This window comes from Colletotrichum tamarilloi (genome assembly GCF_030869305.1).
Source record: "Colletotrichum tamarilloi strain Tom-12 chromosome Unknown Scaffold_6.1, whole genome shotgun sequence".
Taxonomy (NCBI): Eukaryota; Fungi; Ascomycota; class Sordariomycetes; order Glomerellales; family Glomerellaceae; genus Colletotrichum; species Colletotrichum tamarilloi.
In genome coordinates this window covers 1184834-1202247 of record NW_026849389.1, presented here as the reverse complement: position 1 = coordinate 1202247, position 17414 = coordinate 1184834, and the positions used below count along the sequence as shown (strand labels likewise).

Genomic DNA, 17414 nt, shown 5'->3' with positions numbered 1-17414 from the left:
CATTGTGGCTTGGGCTACCACAACCAGAAGAGTACAAGGCCACGGCAAAGCATACAAAGGACTACTGGGCTGTCCTTACCATTGCTTCAAAATGTGCTGCGGACAACCAGTAGACATCTCCACAGTAGGCAGTCTAAACCAGATGCTTCATCGGTCTGGAAGAATGTCCGTGGCACTCGCCAGGATCCCCATCCCCGATGGCATTCCGAGTTACGTTTTTTTTTCTAATATTGATTCTATCTGATGGCGGCAAAGATGGAATGTGGTTCTAAAACCGTGTCCGTCGCGTCCGACAAAGAGTTAGGATGGAAAAGGTTGAAAATTTTCAAAGACAAGGTAAACAGATGAGTAAAGAAGCACAACATGGATTGGATCAGATTGTTTCATATTGTCCTGAAAAAAGGTGGTGAGGACGCCAGAACATTTCATCATGCACCCGCCGAAGCGGAAGAGCTGATGTGACAATAAGCGTGCTCGTCATCTCCAATTTAGTTGTAAAGAAGAGAAGAAGAGAAAGGAAAAGCTCGAACTCACAACGCGGCCTTGAAAAAGGGTAGAGATTGTGGGGCTGGGGCAAGCGCGGCGGGTCGCTACCGAGGGGTCCGTGCGTGTTCAGCTCAACGTTCTCAACTTTCCACGGAGGACGGATGCCAAAGGTCCTTGAAGGCTTGGAACGATATCAGTGCCTCGGGTGTGTTTCTTGTCCCACAACGATGGGCCGATGCGATAAGTGCTGATAAGCGCGCAGCGCGGAGCGCAGGATGGCGAGCAGGATGGAAGTTGGAATGCAGTGCACGACGGACAAGTGCGAGGTCGGAAGTTGAGCCGAACCCCGGCTCCAACCGCCAACCACCAACACAAGCACTGAGCAGCTCGGCCACCACACCGGGCGCTTTGCTTTGCTTCATGGTTCTCGGGTCACATTCCGCCTGAAGCAGCGGCAGTTGTCCCCCGAAACCCCCCAATCCCCAGGTCCTTATGTACCGCGGTCTCCTCATGCCTGTGCACGCCCGCCGCCGCTACATCATGGTATTGTTGTAGCTGGGTCAATTGGTTTGTAGTTGTAAGCTCCGTCCCTACCTTATTCACTAGTATGTCGACCGCCTTCCTTCCTTAACCGCCACCAACTTCGTCTCACCCCCCAACTTATTCTCCTTCGCATCCTCCAACCTTTTTCAAGCTTCACAACAACTCTTGGAACAGGCAATTGATTTCTTATTTCACAGTTCCTTCGTCATACCGGCGTCATGTCACTTCCAGCATTTCGAGGCACAGCTCGTGCTTCCCGCTTCCTGCCGAAGGCGGCGTCAGTTCCCTGCGCAGGTGGCGTGAGGCGATTCATCTCGACCAAGAGCTTGGAGGGCCAGCAACAGGTGCGCATAGCTGCCCCTATCGCGGTTGCATACAAACGGGAACGTTACTCAACTGACTCTGCAACCAACAGCTGCTGGCAGCCAAGCTTCAGCAGGCTGACCCCGCCGTCTACGACATTATCGAAAAGGTACGAGCCCGCCCAAGCCCACCGATAGCTTCCCAGCACACAAACCTGTGCGCCGAGGATGCTCCCATACGACATATCCGCTGACACGGTTGGAAATACGTAGGAGAAAACCAGACAGAAGCACTTCATCAACCTCATTCCCTCGGAGAACTTCACCTCCCAGGCCGTCCTCGATGCCTTGGGCAGTGTGATGCAGAGTATGTCCATTGCTGGCTCCAGATGTGACGGAAGCTAAGACTATTTCCAAGACAAGTACTCCGAGGGTTATCCTGGCGCAAGATACTATGGCGGCAACGAATTCATCGACCAGTCAGAGCGTCTCTGCCAGCAGCGTGCTCTTGATACATTCGGTCTCGACTCAAAGCAATGGGGTGTCAATGTCCAAGGTGCGCTCAGCTTACAACACAGGAACCCGCTTCCTACGCATTTACTTACACCTTCTTCTAGCTCTGTCCGGTGCCCCGGCCAACTTGTACGTCTATTCGGCGTTGATGGACACCCACGATCGCCTTATGGGTCTGGACCTGCCTCACGGTGGTCACTTGTCGCACGGCTACCAGACACCGACTAAGAAGATCTCCGCCATTTCAAAGTACTTCGAAACAGTCCCCTACAGGCTGGACGAGGCTACTGGACAAATCGACTACGCCAAGTTGGAGGAGCTTGCTACGCTCTACCGACCCAAGATCATTGTCGCAGGAGCCAGCGCGTACAGCCGTTTGATCGACTACCAGCGCTTCCGCGAGATCTGTGACAAGACCAACGCCTACCTCGTGGCCGATATGGCCCACATCTCTGGCCTGGTGGCAGCCAAGGTGATGCCCAGCCCGTTCGACTATGCCGATATCGTCACCACTACAAGTCACAAGAGTCTGAGAGGACCTCGTGGCGCCATGATTTTCTTCCGCAAGGGAGTGCGTCGCCAGAATGCCAAGAAGGAGGACGAAATGTACAACCTCGAGGGCCCCATCAACGCCTCCGTCTTCCCCGGCCACCAGGGTGGCCCTCACAACCACACTATCACCGCCTTGGCCGTTGCCTTGAAGCAGGCTCAAGCCCCTGAGTTCCGGGCCTACCAGTCTCAAGTTCTGGCCAACGCGAAGGCGCTATCCCAGAGACTGGGTGCTCCCAAGGAGAAGGGAGGTTTGGGCTACAGCATTGTCTCCGGCGGCACCGACAACCACCTTATTCTTGTGGATCTCAAGCCACAGGGCATCGATGGCAGCCGCGTTGAGCGTGTGCTGGAGCTCGTTGGTGTTGCTGCCAACAAGAACACCGTGCCAGGTGACAAGTCGGCACTTGTGCCTGGTGGATTGCGCATCGGTACGCCAGCCATGACGACGAGAGCTTTCACTGAGGAGGACTTCAGCCGCGTGGCCGACATTATTGACCGCGCCGTCACCATCGCTATTCGCGTCAACAAGAGCGCCAAGAAGGCGGCCGAGGAGAAGGGAGAGAAGAAGCCTGGTCTGTTGAGACACTACATGCAGCATCTTGGTGATGGTGAGAACGATCCCGAGATTGTTCAGTTGAGGTCCGAGGTGGCCGACTGGGTGGGCACTTACCCTTTGCCGTGGGACGCCCACTCTTCTTAAGCGATGCGATGAGACCAGCTCCGACGAGCTTATAGTTCATGGAAACTCGTCGTGAAATGGGCACTGGGCACGGGATCTCTTCTTCCTTTACGGCGTTCTATGGGGGCATTCTTGATGAGGACAGGCTTTGCGAGAACGATTTCGGTCTCATCGTTCCATCCAGCCTTACTGATTTTCATATCAAATACGGGTCTATATCCGTGAGGGTATCCACTTCCCCCAAACTGCATATGCATCGTTTAGGGGGGCTTGCACAGACCAATTAGCGTTGACAAAACTTGACCATCCTCAACGAGATGGTGGAATAGAAATTGCAGCTGCGGGAAAATCCGTTCTTAGATTCGTGCTTTATTCAATGATGGTTGTGACATTTCGTAAACTTATGTCTCTCACATAACCAAGCCGTTCACGGAAAAGGTAAACTATAAAGACCAGAGCTGTGAGAAAGGAAGGACAGTGTATGGCTACAAAGTGTAATTGGAACTATTCAAAGCTATCAAGTATGCGATGTCCGCTATCTAAACACTTCGTCCTCGAAGCTCGCCCTGCATCCTGAAACCGCCCTTTGTAGCTCAGTCTTTCTGCAACTTCTCGCCTGAGGGACTCTCACTCGGCTTTGATGCCTCGATCACACTTTCAGTCTTTGGGTCCGCCGATACAGCCCCAGTGGTATCAGGTTGGGTTGCATCAAGGACCTTGGCGGCAGACTCGGTGGACTTGATTCTCTCGTAGTACGCCTTCAGCTTCTTGGTCGCTTCCAGACTTTCGGTGTTGGCGTCCTTGGAGATTTCGTGTAACACCGGCCATACTGCAAAGTCGGCCAACGACATACTAGAGCCCGCAATGAAGTCGGCCTCACCTGCATATCCCTCCCAGGTGGCGAGTTCTCTCTTCAAGGGTGCGAGGTCACGCTTTCCTGACTTGCTGTCCTTCTCGAGCCCTCGCCACTTGTCGAGGAGCGCAAGGCCATCCTGGAAACGTGTGAATGTTTTCGCAACATCTATTTGCGACTTATCTGCCGCTTCCTTCTTTTCGGAGCCGTATACGGAATCCAGATAGAGCATAATGGCCAACTCGCCCTGAACCGTGGATTTTGCTACGTCATTGTCGACGAATCGAATCGGCAGCGATGCAGAAATAGCGGTTGGATCCTTGCCGCCGGTATTGCTGTCCTTCCAGTTGAAGGACGGCGAAATGCTCCCCTTGCCGTACGAGATGCCGTACTCGGCTAACATTAGGGCGATGCGCATGTTGGTGATAGGATCAGCCGAGGCGCAGAGGCGCGGCGAAGTGCTCATGTGCAGAACATCGAAACCCTTGCCATAAAACTTGTCCCAGTCGAAGTCAGATGAGTGGTTTTCGGTGCCAAAGGCGTGGACCATGTCGACGGCCTGTGGGCACTGACCGTTGATGACCGCTTGAGCCGCCTCTCTGTTCTTGCTGGTGGCCCCCTGACCCCAAATCAGGGTGCTATCCCGGTTCAAAAAGGTGCCAATTTGTCTAAAGGTGAGCGAGATGCGTCCGCCGTCAAAAGCCAACTCGGGAGGCGTCTTGTCTCGATCCATCCTCTTGTCCTGGCGGATGGCGTGCAGCCATCGACCGTTCGTCGCCAGGCCTAGGCGGCAGAGAGAGTTATGCGGCAGCTTGGCACGGCAAACCTGCCGCTGCAGAGAGACCTCGCCCGACGGCGTTGCGGTGCCGGACGGGTCCTTGTCCCGCCTCTTGGTCCTAAACACCATCGTGCGCTCCGCACCCAAGCTGACGTTGGCAATGTACGATCCCTTGACGATATCCAGGGTCTTGTCGCTGTGCTCGGAAATGTAGTCGGTGCCGCTGCGGTAGAACTGAATCAACACGTGGTTCAGCGGATGCCCGAGCTCCTTCTCGACCTCTGCCTTGATCTTCTGTACTGTAGGGATGAAGGGGAAGAGGGGAGGTGATTCGTCTGAGGGATGCCGATATACTGGCATGCTTCCATCGTCGGCTACTTCGCCTTGCACGGCGACCAACCGAGGGACCTCACCGCCCTGGTGGGACATTCTCTGCCATGAGACCTCGTCTCTCACCTTCTCGAAGATGCACTCGGCCATGGTCGAAGGGAGTATATTGTGAATGACGGTGGTGTCACCCTCGCATAGAGGTTCGGTAGCGTGCGGCGAGTCATCGACCTCAATTTTATCGTTCATGACAACAGGCTTTTTGGCTGGTTCTGGCTCTAAATCCGGGCCTGAGTCTGGCTCGAGTTCAATGTCGGACGTGGAAGATGCTTTCTCGCCGGCGATTTTCTTAGGAAGTTGTTGCTTCTTTATAGGTGTTTTCTCCGGTACCGAGTCTGTGTCTACTTCTATTTCCAGACTGCCCTTGCCTACCATTGGACTCTTTGATCGTTTGTGAACCTCTTTGTCGTCTGAGTCACTGACTGGACCCGCGTCCACATCCACCTCCAAAACATCGGAAGCGGTTGCACAGCCCAGACCTGACAAGTCTCGGCGTGGGCGTGAGATGGGAGGCTTGCTTGCTGAGGACTTTAAAGTTTTGATTGAAAGATTGGCCAACTGCTCTTCGAGTTTCGTCTTGTACGAATCAGCCGAGGGCGGCGTTTTAACACCACTGGCTTCCGCGATCCTCTTGGGCACGACGGGTGATGACGGGGCCGCCGGCTTTGACTCGGATTTGGGCTGCAGTTTCTTAATGACAGCCTCACTCTCCATCACCTCGCAGCCCGTCACCTCGACAAGCTTGGTTAATGAAGCGTTGTGACGTACATCGGAGCGGAAACCACAACAGTCTTCGACTAAGGTGATGGAATAGCCGAACGTGGCGGCATCCATAGCTGAGGCGTGGACGCCGATATTGGTGAGCGATCCGCAAATATAAAGCTCGTGGACGAACTTGACGCGCATCATCTGGATCAACTGGCCGGAGGAAAAGACCGAGTAATGTGACTTGGACAAGTTGATATCCCTCTTGCCGATTGCTTCCTTGACGGCGGCGGGATAATCGGCACCAGGGGTGCCAGAACGAACGACTTTGGGTCCAGGCTGGCTGAGGAAAGCCTCCGGGTCGGCATCGAAAGTTTCTTCGGGCGCTTGCTTAGATGCGCCTCCAATCCTTCTTCTAGCACGGGACTCGAGAATCTTGGGCTTGGGGATTGTGTCGGTAGCCCAGATCTGTTCCCCGGCGGCAAGGCGATACTTGTCGAATTCGCTGCGCACCCAGATAATATCGCCGACTTTGCGGAAGGCCTTTACCAGCTCTAGGGTACGTGTGACTAGTTCGTTGCCGTTTGTGACTGGTAGGGCGCCGTCGGCAGACATGAAATCGTTGTTGAAGTCAATCACCAACAGACCCTTGCGCGTCGGTAGCGTGGGCATGGCGGTCACATCGAAAGGAAACATCTTGGCGGGAGTTGGACCAGGCCAGACTTGTGATGGTGACCGGGTGGTGAATATCAGATGGTGTTCAGGGCGACGGGACCTCCCTGCCTTTCCTTCTCTCGAATTGGGTTTATCGAGTTGGTTGAAGTGCAGTAAATTATCCCATAAGCTTATCCAATGTCGGAAAACCAATCACCTCGGTACTGCCAAGATGCCGCTGTTTCCAGTACACAAAATGCTGCAGGCTTCATCAGTTCGCTGTCTTGGTCGTATGTAGAATTGGGGCCGAGAGTGACCGTACGGTGAGTGAAGAGAGGATACCGTAAGGAAAGCAAGCGGGACAGAGGCCGAGGGCTTTCTGATCAGTCGTCGTGAAAATATGCTGTGTCCTCGGTAGCGTACTATTACGTACCGACCATCGCACTCGAAGGTTGATGAAGTGTGAGCCGGTGAAGTGAGTCTTTGAATTGGGCGAGACCGTAATCGTGCAACTGAGGGTTGAAGCGCAGGGCATTGGGTTGGGCGCCTGCTCGAATCGGCTCTCGTCCGATATGGAAGTGGGTCCAGCGGGGAGCTACCTAGGTAGGTAGGTAGCGACCTATGAACAGCGGGGCCGCGAATGTGATACGCCAGCCCAGCAGTAAGCTATTTTGTGTCTTCTCATTTTCGAACGACTTCCGCCTGGTATAAAATTCTTCATTCGGGGATCTCAGCTCGCGATCTCGGGCTAGACTGAGTGCTATATAGAGATACTATGGCAAATTCCAGCTATATAACGGCTCTTCGCGGGGCAAGCTGGGGTTCCTGCCGGTGGGGAAGATGATAGGTTCAACTTTTCCCAGGCCATGCTTAGAGGAACGGACGGCGTGCGGGCCACGTTGAGGGAAATTGAGCACGCTGTAGGCCGGGCGGATAACTCCAATAATCAATAGTCGTGACGGAGGTACAAATTGTATCACGGAAAGACAAGAAAACGGGGATTGGTGGTTGAATACGCTAATTAATCGTGTCGGTCACGGTTCGACGCCGCACTCCTTTTCCAGCACGACCGCCAGTCAGTCCTCCTTTGCCCCATAGCACGAGACAGGAGAAGTGACAACTCCTTAGAGTAGACTGGCGAGATACTCGTAATGCGCCATACAGTTGTGTTCCTCGGTGATCACCATCGCTCCATTGAGCCAGCTTCTACCTGGGATGGATGTCAGTAATCTTCAGTGAGCCTACACAGGTAATCAAACTCACCAGCATCGACCAACCTGTTAAGATTGGCCTTGGATTCCGTGGTTTTACCACCCCAAATGAGTCTGTGAATCGTCAGCGTTGATGAGACATCGCTCCCTTCGAAGAGCATGCATACCTCTGGTGCTCATAAGGGTTGTAATCGTGGTGGGTTTGGCCAAGGCCATCAGAGAACGTCCTGATGTGTATATAATGCGCCTTGAATTTGCGCCCCAGCCACGAAGTCTTGCCCACGACGAGACCAACATGAGAGCAAGAATAGGTGTCCATCATCCAGCGCCCCTTGTTTGTTGTAGCACGGTTGTAGTCGCCTTCGACCATCTCGTTGCAGTTCATGAAGTAGTAGTAGGTGCCGGCGGAGAGGCTACGTCCAGCGGCCCGCCTAGCCTCTTCGTAGGCACTCGCCGAGTCGCGCGAGAGGAGCTTCGCCAAAGACACCGAATCAGCCGTTTCGAATACTTCGCCAGCGTTGCGAACTTGTACATCGACATTGGTCAGGTCCGTGGCCAGAGGCACAACGCTGGCGATCGCCGCGGTGCAGTAGGTAAAGAGGGCGAAGAATTTCATGATTGCAATGTGATGCTCTTTGGAGAGAGAAATCATTCGGCTTGGAAACACACCTTAATGGCCGGCAAAGCGTTTAAGTTTTATAATTCGATTATACGAGTCCATTTTCTTCCTCCTCGCATAGTTGAACTCCTCTCGGATGGCCCGAAATTGGGAAGCGCACTTGGCTCAATGAACAATCTTGGATTAAGTTTTGCACGCTGAGTAGGATATCTAAGTAAGTTGAGTGAATATAAGGGCCCGGTCATGGATCAGGTGTCCCTTGGTCGGTGACCCGCACTGCCGGCTCCGTGTCCACCGGAGTCGCCGGTGCTCCCGGCATTCAATTCGGAAACCCTTACCTATGCTAGCTTTCCCGGCCACCCATGCGCGCTTATTTGAAAAAGGCTGAATACAGCTGTCAGAACGATTTAGTCCAAGTACAGCATGCTTTTTAAGATGATTTAGAGCGCGATGCAGAGATACACTCAGTCGCATAGAAGGCCGGCAGTTGCGTGAATAATGGGCGGAGCGCTGAAGACGAAGTTGGCACGGCGCGCTTGGCTGTCAGTGATCTATTGACGGGCAGCGGCAGTGAGATATAATCATTACCTGATCAATTGGGCGAACATGAGCCCGGATACTGCAAATGACTAGACAACTCATTTCAATCTTGGAAAAGGTGGAACCACAATTACACTCTAGCACTCAAAAAAGGATTCAACAACTCACAGCACTTATTTTAGCCTTCACACCAAGACGATCATACTCACCTTGATATATAATTTCTGCTCCCAAAGCACCGGTGGTAATATCCGGGTGCTATAACTCGTCTGGGCAAAATCACGACTCCGGTTTGCTCTTAGTCAGTCCCTGGAATGATCGGGAGGTAAGAATGTTTTCAACACTGACAGTTGAAGCCCATAGCTGTTTACTCTTTATAATCTTCCGTCTATCCTAGTTTTCTCTCACCAAGAATCCTGTATGAAGCATCAACTCGGCTCGTCTCATCACAATGCTGTCTCATCCTCTCCTCTCTCTCCTCCATCTCCTTCCCCTGTTAGGCCTAGCCACCTCAAGTCTACTGCCCCGCGGCAAAGACATAGCATTCGGCGACAAATGGAAAAACCACAATGAAATCATCGCGCTCCGTCCGCGTGCCGACGAGGACCTGCTCGGCGACATTGAGCTCAAATTCGCGCCCTTCCTATATTCATGGCACGGCTGTATCCCGTACCCTGCAGTCGATGTCGACGGCAATCATGGGTAGGTAATTACTGCTAGCAAAAGCTGCATTCGCTGATCTCAATCGCCTACCAGGAGAGGCTTGAAGCCTACCGGTGACGCCGGCGGTGATTGCCGCGACTTCAAGCAATCCGGTCAAACATACTCACGAGTCGGAAAATCCCATGATAGATGGGCGGTCTTATACAGCTACTATTTGCCCAAGGTCCAGGGGAAAGAAGAGCAGCATCGACATCACTGGCTGACTGTTGTCGTCTGGCTTGCTTTTGACACATGCCCGGATGATGCCAGAGTTTTCTCTCGTCGTGGCGTGAGCTACTCTACCAGCCCCGGCAACTTCGACACCACCAGGTCCAACACCCTCTTCACCGATGATGAGTACGGCCTTGGGACTCACCCTATCGTGGCGTACGATGCTGGCCAACCCATCTTCCCCTCCAGCTCAGGCCCGGACGGTGCTCTGAGACCCCCTCTGGTGGGCTGGCAGAGCCTCCCCGGTCTCGTCAAGGAGCAGTTCAATGGCATGCAGTACGAGCACACCAAAGTTCCCTTCAGCGATAACAATTTCCAGAACTTCCTGGATGCCGCCTACTCCGACGTCTTTTACAAAGACGTGCCAACTGGCCAGGAATGCGGATCCGACGACCCGCCTCAGTCCGAAATCGACCCGGACTTTGGTGAGGCCCTACCGACTTCCACAGCCCCGGTTGCGGAACCTACTGACGACGGTCTTCGCTGATGAACTGCTTGTCTTCCCTGCTGCGCCGAATATTGTACACAGATGGCATGTATGACTAGGCAAAATTTACTAGAGCAGTGTACAGTCGTGGTAGCCATGCGTGCTCGCTTTCTATAAATCAATTTGATCTCATAAACACATGTTTGATACACATTGATCTGACTATTATTACCCAAACTCTCAACTAATGTTCACGAAAGATAAAGAGCATCCGAGGATACCGTGTATGGGTTTATCTCAACTCCCAAGACATGCCATCTGTCTTCATCGTCCGTCGAGAGTCCTTTTTTTGTAGTTGCCATAAAACAGGTGCACCTCTGATCAGCCCACATTGAAGCGCAAGACGGGCGTGACGGAGTAGGATTTAGGAGGCTGGCATACCTTGTCGTCATCTTGAAAGTCGGGCTAGGAAGGGTAGAAGTTTCGTATCGTTAGAAGTAACCTATCATACGGGTGTTAAATCCTACTCCATTAATGAACAGCACCTCAACTATCTGAAGACAAGCACTCCAGGTGTCTACTTTCACCAGCCGGGTCTCTGTACTACACATCAGTCATGACCGCAAACTTAACAGAAAAGCTCAACAGTCTGCTAACAATTGCAGAAGTCCCGAAACTTATCCAAGTAATGAACCTCAATCGCATTATCTTTCCACCTGGCGACTCTTCAAAGAAAAGCTTACTAAATGAAGATGGTTACTCTAAGTATTGTTTTGGATGAAATCTAAATGCGTCTAAGTCTAGGTTATGTCTAACTCTATAGCCCCATGCCTCATCCCCGTCGTATCTCTTGCTTCTATTCATTATGAAGACTCCATCTACTCAACTTCAGGTGAAGTTCGCACCTGCACAGCTGATGTGTCCTTGCCTAGAAACCTCTCTTGGACCCGCCATGCATATCTCGCCGCATGGAACCCCAGAGGCCGAAACAACAGGCTAAGATCGCCTTTTCAGGCTGTTGGGGTTCATGCCAATGCCTGGAGAGAATCGACGACGCCAGCAAAGGTAGGTCTCTCAGAGACGACTGAGTTGGAGCAGCGGATGTGTAACTCCCGCAAGCGTTGTAGAATCTGCTTTCTTTCACCACTCTCCTCGACATGAGCAACACCAATCATGTCATCAATGAGGTGAGCGAATGCAAGTATCTCCAGCTTCTCAAAGTTGAATCTGCCGAGGTGCTCGTAGATCGTCGCTGCGCCAAAGTCGCCCAACAAAGCGTGTCCGTGATCGTTGAAGAGAATGTTATGCGCATATAGATCGCAGTGAGAAACTTTCCGGCTGTGAAGGTGAAGAGCAGCTGCGGCAACGCCACCCAAAAGCTCAAGAATAACCTTGACTGACAATTTCTTGCCTGGTGCATACCGGTCTCGAGTGCAAGTATCCAAGGAAGGCGGCAGGCCGAGACTCTGATAATGGGGAGGAATGAGCTGCATGATGAGGCCGTGCTTCTCTGGATGGCCCTTGATGCTGGCCAATGTGCTGATGAGATTGTCGTGCGAACCTGCTGCCAGGCAGGCGCCCATCTCATCTAGCGGTGTCCCATCGCTCGTCACCTCCCCCTTGAACAGCTTCACGGCTACCTCTTCTACCACCGAGTCGGCGAGCATCCACCTCGCTTTGAAGATATCGCCAGAGGCTCCGTGGCCCAGCAACTCCCTCATTTCAACATCCTCCCAGTCCACTTTGCGCAGCAGAGCAAGCTCCTCCTCGAGACTGATCGAGCAATAGGGATTGCCGGCAACAGACAGAAAGGCGAGTTCGGGGAGTTCAAACAGCCATTTTGGCAAGTCAGAGAAGTTATTGGCGGAGAGGCGGAGTAGGCCAAGTTTACTGCAGACCGCCATGTCATCCGGGAGGCTTGTGAGATTGTTGCCGGCAAGCATACACTTTTGGAGCCGAGAACAGCGGCCGATGCTTCGGGGCAGTGCCTCGATGCTATTGTTCGTGAGGATAAGCCAACGCAGCTTGGGTGGCAAGGAACCTTCTGGGATAGTCGTCATGCCGTTGGAGCGGAATGCCACCATATCCAGTTCGGGGCACTCTGATAGCTGTTTGGGAAACACGGCGAACCGGCAGTCGGAAAAGAAGGCGACCTTGAGCTTGCGCAGCCTGCTGAAGTCATCGGGGAGAACAGAAATCCCGGTCCCGGAGAGGTCAAGATGGTCGAGGGTTTCAGCTAGATCTAGGATTTCCGAGGGGAAATGGTCTAAAGTGCCGGTGATTTTGAGCTTTTGCAGACCTTGGCCGCGATAGCCTCCATTGCGCAGAGTTTCAAGATCCTGCATTATTGCAATAGCCACTGGACGGGTGAGCGATTTTATTTGGTGTTACCGAAGTGACAGATAGAAACCCAATCCCACCCCTAAGCCAGTTCGGAGAGGGTTAAGGAAGTAAAGACAACGACAAAGGCAAAAGAGAGCGACACAAGTTACGAAGGCTACTGAACACTAGGACATTGAAATTATGAGGAAGTCTAAGGTATTGTTGGGTCGTGAAAGGGGTGCATCGAGGCGCTTGACTCAGATAAGATAGTGAGCACAGGCTGGCTGAGATGGGTCTCCTTGCATTAATTAGACTATGTAGGGTAAGGTGAGTAAAGATACGAAGTCCTCCTGTTTTACACGTGTGTCTGCTATTACCTAGCTGAAAGACAAAGGGCGAGCTTTTTGTCGCTAGACAGTATCCTCTGTGTCTCTGCGAAAATGTAAATGCATAAGAGTGCATTTTTGACTTGAGAATAGTAATGAGAGTATCTGAGGTAAAGTGAATGACAAAAATGCTCAAAGACCTCCCCTTGGATAGTACGTGGTTTGATGATGCCACATCTTGCGACGAGATCGTACTTCGGGATCTGACGCGGAAAAACACCGCTCTGGGCTTGCGAGTGGTCAGTAATGCGATAAAGAGATAAATGTCATCGAGATAAATAATCTCTTCCCGAGTCGTTTCCTTTTTCTGGTAAAAGTGTTGGACGTCCACCTTGGATGTTGATGTCCAGGTCATCCATCACCCATCCATGATTGGCTTAGGGCCCCTAGGCGCTGAAAGGGGTCTCGAAGGGTGGATGCAAGTCCGATTACAGTGGATGGTGAGCCGCGGGGCAACTGCCGAGCCCCAGAAAGACTGAGAAAGAGCCTCATCCCAAATCCCTTTTTTTTTTTCTCATTCGTCGGTACGTACCCATTCTCGCGCGCAACGTACCTACCTTAGGTAGCTTACCTAGCTCATGTACCTTCCGTCCGAGGCGCAAACAATCTCGAATCTCGGACCTCGAACAACCTCCTCTCACCAACATCGCGTCTTCCTCGCCCAAGGCCCAGATCCAACATTTGGAGCGCGCGCCGTATACATTACCGTCGCGCATTTCTCTACCTTAATCTATAGAAGTGTCCAGACTCTTCTGTTCTTGACATCTGCGCGTACATTTGCGACCTCGCCGTGACACGCCTCCATCACCCTCGAGCTCTGTTCGACGTCGGCCATGTCTTCACCTTCCGCGGCAACGACTCCGATCAAGCGGAGCTCGTCTAGTGAAGATGAGAACCCAATCATCAAAAGACAGAAGACGAATAGCGACGCGGCAAAAAGTTACCCTGCCGCCGACGATGAAGAGCCAAGCCTGCCTGGCGCGACAAAAGTCACCATTCCTTCTTTGGATTATCAAGCAAAAAGTGGCCTCGAAAGAAGTATAGGACTGGCACTACAGCAAGTTGGCTTTGATTCCGCTACCCCGGAAGCGATGCAGGGCTTCTTGGGGGCCGTAGAGACCTGTGAGATTACGAGACGTTGTGTGAAAACTGATGCTTTTCGGCGCTGACTCGACGTCCAGACATGGCCTCCATGATCGCCGATGCCAAACGTGTCGCTCTAGCAGCACGAAGGGAGCAGCCGACTCCAGCGGACTTCGAGTCCACGATGCGACGCTACACTCTGAAGACGAAGGCGCTGAGGCCTCACCTCCGTCATCCCGTACCAAAAGCGAAGCTAGACGTGGAATATTTTAATCCTTTGGTCGATGATCCGGATGCGTACACAACTTTACCTCTCCTCGGCGAGGAGCTGAGCGGCAAGCCCGAGAAGGAAGCCAAGTCGTACATACCAAAGTCCTTCCCCGACTTTCCCAGCAAACATACCTACAAATACACACCCAAGGAAGATGACAACGGTCGTGACCCCCAAAAGACAAGGGAAGAGGCGGCCAAGGCCTCGAAGCAAGGAGAGGAGGCCCTTCGAGGCCTGGTCAGAGCGGCAAAGGTCCGAAAGCAGAAGGAAATCAGATCTCTGTCGGAGCGCGATCCTATGACCAAGGAGCGCTATTCGCTTTGGGCTGCCGCTATGGAAGGTTTCGTCAAAAAGGAAGGCGGCGCCACCGGCCAACAACTCGAGATTGCCGATCATAGCATGATTGTCAACTCGGACGCCCGGCATTTGCGCAGGGAAGTGCAGCGACAAAGCAAACGAGCCGCCGGGCAAAGCTAGTCGTCCTCTCTCGGTAGAGGCCGGAAGCGCGAGTCCAGTGCTTCCAAGGACGACCACATAATCAAAAAGGATGAGCAATGATCAGAACTTATGGGCTTGGGTTGCATAGGCCAGTGTGTCGGGTGCCAGTCAAGGCAGACACAGGAATTGGTTGTTTTGGGAAATGGACATGCATTCAGCAAGGCGTTTGGGTATTTCATCGTGTGGACGAGTTCCAGCAGATTACATCATTTCTTGGCCGAGAATGAAGATGGGACGCAGGAGGAGGATCATACGATTATCCGGTTGAGCACTTTACAGCGACCGCATGGATAAAAGCAAAGCTGTGAGAAACTTTGCGTAGGCAGCTAGCGAATCATCAAGATTACCCTTAGTTTTATCAGCAATCCCAGAGCGCTTAGCAGTAGCTCCCCGCATAACAGGTTATGATGTGACTAGGAGAAACCGAGGATACAACAGTGGTCATGGACGAGAGTCGGGAGCGTTGGCATTCATTTGATTCAAGTCGTGAGAGTGAGCTTTGGGTTCGTGGAGACCACATCTGAATAAGAAACGCGTACATCTGCGGGAAGTTCGCCAGTCATGGACTTGTCATATTGCGATCAAAGATAGGTGAACAGCTGCTATTCTGCGAGCCCCTGCAGCGAGTGACATGCAGAATTGAACTTCCTGTGATGGGCCCGAAACATATGGCTATCATTCTTCTGAGGTTGGTACTAATGTACCGTCCCTTTCTGTTCGACTATGGGGCCAATCAGCCTCGTGTCAGCATTTCAGAAGAAGTGTAGCTACGAGCGATCCCCATTGGCTCGAGCCCCACCTCGATTACCCACACCAAGCGCAGCAGGAGCAAGGCTGGCGCTCTTTCCACCTGCCAGGCCCTAAGCGAAGTTTGCTAATTTTTTTCACCCACACCCAAAATCCGGAATCTCAGCTCAAGCTCCCCAAGGGTCAAAGGTGTGACGCTCAGAATCAACTCCAATCTTTCTACCTTTCCCTCACCACTCAATCGACCTGATTGCCTCATTTCCCAATGGCTGAGCAGTTGATTCTCAAGGGTACCCTCGAGGGCCACGTAAGTTGTTGCCGTCTCACTTGCCCGCACGCCGCAGCGTTGCGCCGGTCATTTTTGCGTTGTGCTTGAGGCTGACGGCGATGCTTTTTGCAGAATGGCTGGGTCACCAGCCTGGCTACCTCCATGGAGAAGTACGACCATTCCTACAATCCTCTTCATTTGCGATCACCCCTACCTGGCTACCGCTGCCGCCGACGTTGATTTTCGAGAAGGATGGGATTCTTCGAAATGGGCAACGACATGCGAGCCTTTGCACAGTGGCGGCGGCGGGGGAGGAGGCCGAGAATCTCGAAAGACAGCAATCGCTAACATTTCGACAGCCCCAACATGCTCCTGTCCGCTTCCCGTGACAAGACTCTGATCATCTGGAACCTCACCCGTGACGAGTCCCAGTACGGTTACCCCAAGCGCTCCCTCAAGGGCCACTCCCACATCGTCTCCGACTGCGTACGTCTCTCGAACCCCTCCGATTTCTACGAAGAATCTCCTTCGCCCTCTTTGGCGGGGCTAGGATCACTGGGAACTCTGGGCTGATGGGAAGGAAAATAGGTTATCTCCTCGGACGGCGCCTACGCCCTGTCTGCCTCTTGGGACAAGACTCTCCGCCTTTGGGAGCTTGCCACCGGCACCACCACCCGCCGCTTTGTCGGCCACACCAACGACGTTCTGTCTGTCTCCTTCTCCGCCGACAACAGACAAATCGTTTCTGGCTCCCGCGACCGCACTATCAAGCTCTGGAACACCCTCGGTGACTGCAAGTACACCATCTCCGAGAAGGGTCACTCCGAGTGGGTTTCCTGCGTCCGCTTCAGCCCCAACCCCCAGAACCCCGTCATTGTCTCCTCCGGCTGGGACAAGCTCGTCAAGGTTAGTTTCAAACACCCCCTTCTATGTTTTCCAGGAAACATCGCCACAACAACTCGATTCGACGTGATGCTTGCAACCAAAGTATTTGCTACTTCAGAGCCTGCCGTGCAGGCCATGAGACCACTATTCACCATTGCCCTGATCTCGCACCTTCAATTTTTATTTTTTGCCGTGTGGAAAATTCCATATAGATCAGAATGGCTGACAAGGGCAAATTTCTAGGTCTGGGAGCTCAGCACCTGCAAGCTGCAGACTGACCACATCGGCCACACCGGCTACATCAACACCGTCACCATCTCCCCCGATGGATCCCTCTGCGCCTCCGGTGGCAAGGACGGTACCACCATGCTTTGGGACCTTAACGAGTCCAAGCACCTCTACTCCCTCAACGCCAACGACGAGATCCACGCCCTTGTCTTCTCCCCCAACCGCTACTGGCTCTGCGCTGCTACCGCCAGCAGCATCATCATCTTCGACCTTGAGAAGAAGAGCAAGGTTGATGAGCTCAAGCCCGAGTTCACTGCTGTCGGCAAGAAGAGCCGTGAGCCTGAGTGCGTGAGCTTGGCCTGGTCCGCCGATGGCCAGACCCTGTTCGCCGGTTACACCGACAACATCATCCGTGCCTGGGGTGTCATGTCGAGAGCATAAACGGGCGTGAAGCTCTCTTCTGTTCTCTCTCTCTGGGTTATGCGATGATGGTGACGAAGTGTGGTGGGGAAAGGGCTCTCTTGGTAGATCATGGCGGGCGTCC

The 17414-nt window shown here is 52.9% G+C and overlaps 7 protein-coding genes across 7 annotated transcripts; 4 read left to right on the top strand and 3 right to left on the bottom strand.

Annotated features, from left to right (window-relative positions):
- Nucleotides 1–1247: 1247 nt before the first annotated feature.
- Nucleotides 1248–3096, top strand: CTAM01_02916 (serine hydroxymethyltransferase; the record flags this gene model as incomplete). Its single annotated transcript, XM_060518954.1, has 5 exons — nt 1248–1373; nt 1445–1501; nt 1605–1698; nt 1750–1887; nt 1949–3096. 5 exons carry the CDS (start codon nt 1248–1250, stop codon nt 3094–3096), a joined length of 1563 nt encoding a protein of 520 aa, XP_060386757.1.
- Nucleotides 3097–3668: 572 nt separating this feature from the next.
- CTAM01_02915 (isochorismatase) lies at nt 3669–6494 on the bottom strand (the record flags this gene model as incomplete). The annotated part of the gene is made up of 1 exon (XM_060518953.1): nt 3669–6494. One exon carries the CDS (start codon nt 6492–6494, stop codon nt 3669–3671), a length of 2826 nt encoding a protein of 941 aa, XP_060386756.1.
- Nucleotides 6495–7576: 1082 nt separating this feature from the next.
- CTAM01_02914 (uncharacterized protein) lies at nt 7577–8315 on the bottom strand (the record flags this gene model as incomplete). Its single annotated transcript, XM_060518952.1, has 3 exons — nt 7577–7662; nt 7716–7777; nt 7831–8315. 3 exons carry the CDS (start codon nt 8313–8315, stop codon nt 7577–7579), a joined length of 633 nt encoding a protein of 210 aa, XP_060386755.1.
- Nucleotides 8316–9273: 958 nt separating this feature from the next.
- On the top strand, nt 9274–10242 carry CTAM01_02913 (necrosis inducing protein; the record flags this gene model as incomplete). Its single annotated transcript, XM_060518951.1, has 2 exons — nt 9274–9524; nt 9579–10242. 2 exons carry the CDS (start codon nt 9274–9276, stop codon nt 10240–10242), a joined length of 915 nt encoding a protein of 304 aa, XP_060386754.1.
- Nucleotides 10243–11207: 965 nt separating this feature from the next.
- CTAM01_02912 (serine/threonine protein kinase) lies at nt 11208–12527 on the bottom strand (the record flags this gene model as incomplete). Its single annotated transcript, XM_060518950.1, has 1 exon — nt 11208–12527. One exon carries the CDS (start codon nt 12525–12527, stop codon nt 11208–11210), a length of 1320 nt encoding a protein of 439 aa, XP_060386753.1.
- A 1196-nt stretch (nt 12528–13723) lies between these two features.
- CTAM01_02911 (uncharacterized protein) lies at nt 13724–14721 on the top strand (the record flags this gene model as incomplete). Its single annotated transcript, XM_060518949.1, has 2 exons — nt 13724–14012; nt 14072–14721. The coding sequence occupies 2 exons, from the start codon at nt 13724–13726 to the stop codon at nt 14719–14721; spliced, it is 939 nt and encodes a 312-aa protein (XP_060386752.1).
- A 1033-nt stretch (nt 14722–15754) lies between these two features.
- Nucleotides 15755–17311, top strand: CTAM01_02910 (guanine nucleotide-binding protein subunit beta-like protein; the record flags this gene model as incomplete). The annotated part of the gene is made up of 5 exons (XM_060518948.1): nt 15755–15796; nt 15890–15927; nt 16117–16243; nt 16346–16663; nt 16886–17311. 5 exons carry the CDS (start codon nt 15755–15757, stop codon nt 17309–17311), a joined length of 951 nt encoding a protein of 316 aa, XP_060386751.1.
- Nucleotides 17312–17414: the final 103 nt, after the last annotated feature.